This window comes from Babylonia areolata, chromosome 8 (assembly GCF_041734735.1).
Source record: "Babylonia areolata isolate BAREFJ2019XMU chromosome 8, ASM4173473v1, whole genome shotgun sequence".
In the NCBI taxonomy this organism is placed as follows: domain Eukaryota; kingdom Metazoa; phylum Mollusca; class Gastropoda; order Neogastropoda; family Buccinidae; genus Babylonia; species Babylonia areolata.
The window spans coordinates 50,129,401-50,139,400 of NC_134883.1; the positions used below are offsets into that span (position 1 = coordinate 50,129,401).

General features: G+C 40.5%; 1 protein-coding gene across 2 annotated transcripts in view; it reads left to right on the top strand.

Annotated features, from left to right (window-relative positions):
* Positions 1–6,149: 6,149 nt before the first annotated feature.
* Positions 6,150–10,000, top strand: part of LOC143285229 (uncharacterized) — a 23,335-nt gene continuing 19,484 nt past the window's right edge. For both annotated transcript variants that reach the window (XM_076592480.1, XM_076592481.1), the window contains exons 1-2: positions 6,150–6,276; positions 9,001–9,110. In XM_076592480.1, the coding sequence (XP_076448595.1) occupies positions 6,223–6,276; positions 9,001–9,110 (164 nt within the window). In that variant the 5' untranslated portion in view covers positions 6,150–6,222. The remainder of the gene's footprint in view (positions 6,277–9,000; positions 9,111–10,000) is intronic.

Sequence of the window (10,000 nt, forward strand, 5' to 3'; positions counted from 1 at the left end):
GGAGGTTAAACAGCGAGTCCAAACCTCTTGAGGCGCCACCCTGCGTGGAGGTTAAACAGCGAGTCCTAACCTCTTGAGGAGGCGCCACCCTGCGTGGAGGTTAAACAGCGAGTCCAAACCTCTTGGGGAGGCGCCACCCTGCGTGGAGGTTAAACAGCGAGTCCAAACCTCTTGAGGAGGCGCTACCCTGCGTTGAGGTTAAACAGCGAGTCCAAACCTCTTGAGGCGCCACCCTGCGTTGAGGTTAAACAGCGAGTCCAAACCTCTTGAGGCGCCACCCTGTGTTGAGGTTAAACAGCGAGTCCTAACCTCTTGAGGAGGCGCCACCCTGCGTGGAGGTTAAACAGCGAGTCCTAACCTCTTGAGGAGGCGCCACCCTGCGTGGAGGTTAAACAGCCTCTGGAGAGAAAGCAAGGGAGAGTGCAGGGAAGAGGAGTGAGGGAGAGAGAGTAGAGCGGAGAAAGAGAGAGGGGGGAAGGGGAGAGTGAGGGAGGGAGAGAAAGAGGGAGGAGAAAGAGAGAGAAAGAGAGAAGGGGGAGAGTGATGGAGAGAGAAAGAGGGCGGAGAAAGAGACAGAGAGTCTCCAGACTCAAGACTACTTAACAAATTCATTACTCGAACAATTCAGGCGTTACTCCGCCTTTCAATCTGTCCTTGTAGCAACAACAACACCAACAACAGCAGCAACAACAACAACACCAACAGCAACAACAACAACAACAACAAGCAGGCAGACAGACAGACAGAGAGTCAGAGAGACAGAGGAAGTTCATCCGGAGAGACAGACACAGAAAACAAGAGCCAATTGAAGTGAAAGCCAAACAACAGAGGTCTATAATTACCTCTGACCCCCGTATCAACAAAAGCAAACCCCTTGTGCTTTATTGAATTCCTCACTGCCCCCCCCCCTTCTCCTGCCCTCACCCCCCAGCTACCCCCCCCCACTCCCCCCCCACCCCGCCACCAAACCCCCCCACCCTCACCCCACCCCACCCTGCCCTCCCACTCCCCTTCCTCCCTTACCCTCCTACCATCCCCACAAGTCAAACGGAAGTCTGTTTGAAAAGCCGAGGAGAAGAGGAGAGAGAGAGTGGGGGTGTGGAGCGGAGGGGGGAGGGGCTGCATGATGGGGAGGCAATGGATTATGGCCCCTGACGGACTCTCCGGTAGCCGCTGTGGGTTAATGCAGACCCTTGCCGGCCGGCCCCTGTGATGGGAGGCTATCATTGGAATCGAAATTGAAATCTGCTCCTGCTCTCTCTCTCTCTCTTTGTGTGTGTGTGTGTGTGTGTGTGTGTGTGTGTGTGTGTGTGTGTGTGTGTGTGTGTGTGTGTGTGTGTGTTTCAGAAGAAGGCAAGTACGCTTGCTCCCTCTCCTCCTTCTCCTCCGCCCCTCCTCCTTTGCCTCCCGTCCACCCCACTCTCTCTCTCTCTCTCTCTCTCTCTCTCTCTCTCTCTCTCTCTACCACCCTATCTCTCCCTCCCGCCCCCTTTCTCTCTCTAGTGTCTCCCTCTCTCTCATCCTCCCCCTCTCTCCTTCTCTCACCCCCACCCCCACCCCCCGTCTCTCCCTCCCTTCCTCTCTCTCCTTCCCTTTGTCCCTCTCTTCTTCCTCTTCTTCTTCTTCCCTCTGTCTTTCGCTCTGTCTCTCTACCTCCTCTGTCTCTTGTCTCTCTCTATCTCTCTGTCTGTCTGTCTGTCTGTCTGTCTGTCTGTCTCTCTCTCTCTCTCTCTCTCTCTCTCTGACTGCCCCCCTTCCTCACTATTTCCCCCTAGCTCTCTCTCTCTCTCTCTTTCTCTTTCTCTCTCACCCTCCCTCCCCCCCCCCTCTCTCTCCCTCTCTCCCACTCTCTCTCTCTCAATGTGCATTTTCTACTGAGTGAAAAATAGAGAAAGACTCATTGCTATCAACTATAGCCTACTATTTTTTTAAATGTTCTTTCAAGCCACTTGTTCAATGTATTACCTTTAAGGTACCTATGTACACAGGTTGGAGGTCCAAACAAGTTTTGATGTATAAACCTGTGTTGGTATTGTTGATTTTAAATCATCGTCGAAATCATCATCATCATCATCATCATCATCATCATCATTATTATTATTATTATTATTATTATTGCTGTTACTGCTGCTGCTTGATGTTATTATCATTACTATTATTATTATTGTTATTACTATCACTATCATTACCATAATTATGATCGTCATCGTCATCATCATTATCATTATTGCTGTTGTCATTGTTGTTTGATATCATTATTGATGTTATTTCATCCATTCATTAATCAAGGTATAAGACATCTCCTGATTTAAAATCCCAAATTTTCGCAAACATCCACATAACCCAGTCCTTGGTTTGAAAGTAGTTCAGACCCAGTACAACCGACTGTGATTCCGAAGTCCTGTGTGCACTGTAGACAAACAGTGATTCAAAAGATCTCAGGCAGACCAATTAAAACCAGTTCATGGGGAGATGCCAGGGGGAGATCAATGTTTTAGGAGGAGATCAGTATCTATGAGCCTCGGAAGTTACCTTTGAAGGATTTAAAAAAATTAAAAAATAAAAAAGAAGAAGAAAAAAAAAAAGAAAGCCAGACACAGCCTGGTTCAAGGGATGTAGTTTATCGAACAAATGGGGGGTGGGGGGGGGGGACGGAGGGGGGCCTGGAGGGAGGGTGGGGGTGGTGGTGGTGAGGGGGTCTTTGGTGCATTCCGATTCTAGAGTCCTGACAAAACAGAGAGGTCGTGACGTGACGAGAGCAGATCGACATCCCCAATTGAAGAGTCTGGGCCGGTACACAGGAGAAGGCCCGCAACTCAATGGCACATCGTAGTCGGCTTGGCTGAACACATGCAGGGTTTGTTTTTGGACCCGGCAGCGAGGAAGGCGATTATAGACATCAAACGACAGAAGAAAAAAAAAGGAAAGAAAGAAAGATAGAAAAGAAATAAACCAGAAAAAAAACACACAAAAAACCCACAACTAAAAACGAGTTGCCCCATGACATCCATGCAAATGCAGTGGGAATTTTTTTTTTTAAGTAAAAAAAAAAAAAAAAAGAACAGAAATAAAATAAAAAGAAGAAAATTAATAGAAATAGAGTGTAAACCAAAACAAAAAATGTTTTTTTAACAGCACACAATATGGAATAGACGTACTTAAATGAAGAAAATGAAAAAGACAAAAGAAAAAAAATTGAATAAGTCAGTAAAACTAAAGGGAAAAAAAGGAGTACATTATTATTGTTCAAGGAATTATGATATTATCAAGGGTTTTTGGTTTTTTTGTTGCTGGGTTTTTTTTGTTTGTTTGTTTTTTTTTGTTGTTGTTGTTTTTTTTTTTAAAGAATTGAGTTGAAGATTATTTTTGATAAAACTGTCACGAACAAATCCTTTTTCAGTCTCAGACAAGAGAGGCGTGACCAGGAAAATAAAATTGGAGCTCGATAGCTCGATTTGAAAATCGAATTGCCAAATGTGGTTCACACACACACACACACACACACACACACACACACACACACACACACACACACACACACACACCGAGTTTTCTGTTGCCACTGATCGAGCTATATTTAACCAGAGCTGTCGAGATAGATAGATAGACAGATGAGTGTTCGCAATTTATAACTATGCATATGCTCAAAATTTATTGCTTTTATCTGTTTGATGTGTTTAAACAAAATTCCCACTCCGGCGCGTGTTTAGTGTTAATGTCCATGATTTCCTACAAATGAACTGAGTTTTGAGTTCGAGAATTTCCCCCACTCAAGTGGCGTCAGCTGACTAAAGGGATGTAACAAGTCTGGCTCATCAATTCAACAGGAATAACAAGAGTTGTTTACCGTAGACCGTACAAAAGGTTTCCACCGAGCTGACTCGGAGCTCCGTGATGGCTTCACGAATTAAATTTTTTTTATGTTCATCTAATTATTGTATTATTGTAAATGTCAGACTCTCTAAAACTGAACCAGATGGAAGTACATAATTTTAGTGATTGTGTGCACGATAATCAAAACTTGTTATTATGTGTCAGACATGATCATGGCGGATGGGCCCCAGTTCACACGATGTGAGTTCAGTCAGTGTTCGCACGTCAAACCAGCTGAAGACATTTTGTACACTTATTTTCAACAGTTGATTTTGTCTTCTATGTATCCTTTGCTCATCATTTGTTTTGGTCTTCTGTGTATCGTCATTTTTCTTTATTATTATTATCATCATCATCATCATCATTATTAGCATCATCATCATTATCATCATTTTGTACTTGATTAATTATTTGTTTATTTTGTGTTATTTCGTTTCAGGTCAGTGTTTAATGTTTTGTGTTTTCTTTTTCATACACGTCCTCCACAGCTGTCTTTTTTTCTTCTTCTTCTTTTTCATGAAGGTCATGGCACTCAAGCCTGACCACTGTCCGTGCTGTGCTTATGCAAATGTCAGACATCCGTTTGCTTTTAAGCAGATGTGGTATGGCGAAAATGGGCCAGTCCGCACGGTACACCGCCTAGACACTGACCTCATTGAAAGTGAAATTCAGTGAAACTCGTTGTCAGTTCTGTTCGTCAACACGGTCAGGAAAACGGAATAAGCATAGGTCACAAAACTAGAAGCTGGGTTCAGGTAGCCTACATACCGTACTTTGCTGTAGATCAGTACTAGCGGAAAGACGATTCTCCTCCTCCTCCTCCTGTCTTCTCAGTCTTCTTCTTCTTCTTCTTCTTCTTCTTTTTCTTCTTCAATTAGATTTCCAACTTTTGTCGTCCTTTGTTTTTTTTTGGTTTTTTTTAATTTTTTTTTTTTTTATTGTTGTTCAGTCATATATCTGTGAATGCACGCCGCGGTGACTCACACACACACACACACACACACACACACACACACACACTGGCACACACACACACACACACACACACACACACACAGAGTGACACACACACACACGCGCTCGAAAGTTGGCGATTTAAAATTACTATTGAAATTTGACATCTAATTCATTTACTCTCAGTGAGGGACACAAGCATAACTTTTATCTGGATTCCTTCGCGATGTGGCACTCTTTTTTTTTTATAATGAGAAGGTTGATTTACTAGCAAAAAAAAAAAAAAGGAGCAAAGGGTTCCAGCTGAGTCAACATGTTTATCTCTATCATTTTCATCGCAAGAATGTTATAGTATAGTGGAACAGATCCAGACTTCCAGATGAAAGAATGGAATATATATAGGCTGTTCCAATTCACACGAAGAAATAAATAAATTTCAAGTTATGAAATTGTTGGCAACCATGAACAACACAATAAAAGGCAGATTGCGTCATTGATCTGTAGATGGAAACTGAACTGTTTCAAGACGAAACTGAAGTATATTAAAAGTGTTTCAGTTCCTGTATGTGTAGAACTGAACTCATAACAAGTGATCGGCACCGGCATATCTTCATATGTATGATGCGATATGCTAAAATGTCATATATCTGTACTAGCATCTTTCCCAATGAAAGAAATCTTGGACTCTTCACTTTTATTGTTCGATTTGTTCGAGTCAAATCACTGTCAAATAGTCTAACTATGATTGGATGATTGTTATTATAACAAAGGGGGGGGGGATCGAGGGGGGAGGGAGGGGGTGGAGGTGCAAGAAATATTGGACTTATCGCTGTCGGTCTGTTTTGTTTTGTTTTTCCTTCCAAATGTTTGCCAAATAGTCTAATTGGGCTGTTGTTATAACTATCGAATGTTTTTTGTTTGTTTGTTTGTTTTATATATACGCCTATATGTTTTAACGTTGGAAATTTGTTATCTTAGTTAGATAACAGTTCAAATTAACCGTTGTGAGTAGTATTGTTTGTATCCCTTTCCCTTCCCCTTCATTTTTTCTCCCCCCTCCTTTTTTTCATTTTTTTTTTCATGTCTAATATAACTTAATGTGGACAGACATTAAATGAAATTGAACACACACACACACACACACACACACACACACACACACACACACAATTTTCCCCATCAAACTGAAACTTAAAACCGTCGTCTGCAAAAGCAGCAATGCACGGAGTTCCTTACCCTGGATTGATCGTTCGCCAGAGTTACGGATTGTGTGACTATTTCACATCGAGGCTGCAAAATGACAACTCAGAGACGATAATTTTCATTGAGAAGTCTGTCTCAGACTTGCTTTTTTTCCTCCATCAGTTGAATACAGCAGGTGGCTGTTTTGCCAACATGGCCGGATTTTACAGCCTTGAAAACAAAGAAGTCATCCGGATTAAAGTAAAGGTAAGCTGTTCATGTCGAGGACATATTGATGTTTCGTTTCCCTTTCTGTTCAATGTTCCGATTTCAGACGACAGAAAATATTGAGAACTTTGCCGTATTCTAGCTCATTTATTCTTGGCCGCATTTTTGACGTTTGCTTTCGTCATTTTCTGGGGTGTTGATTTGATTGTTTCTCTCTCTCTCTCTCTCTCTCTCTCTCTCTCTCTGCCTCATGTCTGCACACCCACTCGATTCGCCACCCAATCTCTAGCTCCCACACATCGATATATATAGACCACAAAACACCATGAACGCATACGCATACATGCTTGCATGGCACACACACCACTGTTTGCATGTCTGGCTTTTTTGTGTCTCTGCATTCATGTTCATACACGTACATTTGTGTGTGTGTGTGTGTGTGTGTGTTAGACTGTGTCCACCAGTCACAATGATTTATCAGTGGATCAGTCAATCAAAACTAGATTCACTCAGCTACCAATCACTAAACATACAGTGGTAGGCAGTACACATGCATACATGTCTGTGACACGTCGTGACACTGAGGATAAATAAAACTAACATCTGTTGATAATTGGCATCCATCCAGTAAGCTCCACTTTTTATTCTGTTGGTGTAAAATCTCTGAGCCTCAGAAATTGATTAACATTTGTTTTTACACTCTTTTGCTGTTGAGATTATAGCAAAAGTAGCCAGCCAGTTTGGGTGAAAGTGACATGCCATTATTTCATCACTTCACCAATTATACAAGTTTCTTTTTGATACTGTGATGTCATCAGTTTAAAGACCACTCATTTTATCTTATATTCAGTAAGAATTTTATCAAAATGATCTTATTCTCTCCCTTTTTTTGTTTTGTTTTGTTTTTTTGTTTTTGTTTTTTGTTGTTGTTGTTTTGTTTTGTTTTGCTTTAAAACAGACAGTGCAGCTGTTAGTCTTATCAAAAACAACATCATGCTAGCACATAGTTATAGTGAGAAACAAGAATTGTTCACACACACACACACACACACACACACACAGAGTGACACACACCTACTTGCATTTTGCCTATGCTTTGTTCTCCAAAACTGGCCACCATTTCTATCAACATGTTAAAACTTAAACAAGTTGTTTCGCCTACACACTAACATGTAAATTCATTTCACCAATATGCCCATATTGGTTTCTCCAACATGTGAATTCATGCTACATTTCCTGATAGAAAGCTTTTCGTCAACTTCATCTTCTAAAACAGAATCACTCAATCACGCTGTGCATTTTGCATGGATAATATGCATTTTTATTCACCTCACTGGAAATTGATTATTGACTGTACATCTGAACACACAATGAATATGATTACTAAATTAGTGATGAGAAAATTGAAACTGAATACAGAATAGATCTGCTTTAAAAGAATTAAGTCTTCTGAACTGGGAAGGTGTTGGTGAACATGAAGAGCCATTCACAGACAAAATGGATGTTTGAAAAGAATTGAAGATGCCTTTTTAAACAGGCAAAAAACTAATGGAAATGCTGAGCACATGCTCATTTGCAGTTCACATAGGACGCAAATCTTAGCAGGTGTTAATGCCACAAATAAACTCAATCAAAATTTATTTGGATGTTGACACAAGGGGTTGGTAAAGCAAATATACTTGACAGTATGTAAGTGAAATGCACAGCTGTAGACAAAATGTGTGTTTTACTTTTAGAAAGGTGCCTAGAGGTGAAACAGGGTACAACACACACACACACACACACACACACACACACACACGCACAGCTTCAGATTGGTGGGGAAAATCCATGGGCCACATGACCTCTGGCTGCTGAAAGTTCGAGGCCAAAATGCAAAGGTCACTGGCCATTACAACAAACTACATGCATGGAGTGACACGATAAATGCACATGGTTGGTGGGCAGCAGAAAGAGGCATGTACTATAAGAAGATTTTTTTTTTTTTTTTATGTCAGCTGACATGCTGTCAAGCTGAAGCTCTAAGTCTAACAACTAAATAAGTAACATGCAAGTATACACACACACACACACACACACACACACGCACGCACATGCGTGAGCGTGCGCACATGCGTGTGTACATGCATACATGCATGCATGCACCCACCTTACCTGCCCGTACACACACACACACACACACACACACTCACACACGCACACTCTCTGTTTCACTCTCTCACCCTCTCTCTCTCTCTCTCTCTCTCTCTCTCTCTCTCTCTCTCTCTCTCGTTCTCTACCCCTCTACTGTATGTCATAATGCTTTCGAAATAAGTTTACACACCACCCCTTCATAAGGAGCTAAGGCCTGTTTTGAATAAACCATCCGAATCCGAATCTCTACCCCTCTACCTCTCTCTCTGTCTCCGTCTCTCTCTTTCAGAATCATCTGAAGTTTAGATCTTGACTGTTTGCACTCTCATTTCATTTCTCAGTTCACTCGTGTTGGGGAGGAATGTCTCAATTTCAACACAGATTACAACTTTTTTTTTTTTAAACCTTGTGACATCACAGTCGTTAACTTGGGTATTCTTTCAATCAGCAGCATTAATTAACTGTTATCAACTGAGAATGAACAGAAAGAAGCAGACCATTCCGGCCTTGTTATTCATAAAATGTCCCAGAAATGTGATGGAATATATATAGATAGATATAATATATCATTGTTCCAGAAATGTGATGGAATATATATATCTAGATAGATATAATACATCATTGTTCCAGAAATGTGATGGAATGATGCAGCCTGAGTACAAGAAATTCTCCATAGATCCACAGATCACCTCCTTTGAGATGCTGCAAGGAATTCTGGCCAAGGCTTTTGACATCAAAAGGTAGGACAGAAAGTGATCCTTCAGATCATTTGTCAATAATTGATATATGTATACATGTTTGAGCAAAGTGAAGTTTTGTGTATATATAATTGTTATTAATGAACACGTGTGTATTAAACATTAATAACTTTAATAAACTACTTTGATTTAAAGAACATTAATATTATAGTTTAAAAGCTGATAAACATGGGTGATGTGATAGCTTTATTCTAAATATTGAAGATCAGCTGGTAAATTTATCACAACTGACTAACTTATTAAAAAAATTTTAAAAAGTATTAGTTTATTTTAGATATTGAACAAAGATAAGTTGGTGAATTTGCCACTGCTTATGAGCTTATGAAATATAAAAAAAATTATGTATGCAATACTTGTTTGTGTTTATATGTACACATGTGTGTGTGTGTGTGTGTGTGTGGAGAGAGGCAGTCTAGTTTTATGATTCACAGTAATGCTGGTATTCAAATGTTATTTTGTCAGTTCTTTATTTATATTCATATTGCGAACATTGATTCATCGTGGCAATAAAAACTTGCCAGCCAGTGTGAATGATATCATATATTATATGCTGCCTCAATTTATACACAGAAATATCTGCATTATATATTATTCTTTTACATTGCTCTTTTTCATTGTCATGTATATAGATATGCCAATCATATGCTTGCATTCATGCACACATACATATGCACATTACTTGCCCATATATATTAATATGTTTGTGCATTCAGCTGTGACATAAGAACGGGTGAGAGAGAGAGAGAGAGTGTTTGTCTGTGTTTGTAATATATATGTGTGTGAGTGTGTTGTCTGTATCAAAACGCATTGTGTGTGATTGCTTGTGTTGAATGTTGAACCACAAACTACTGTTACCCTTGGTGAGACAAACG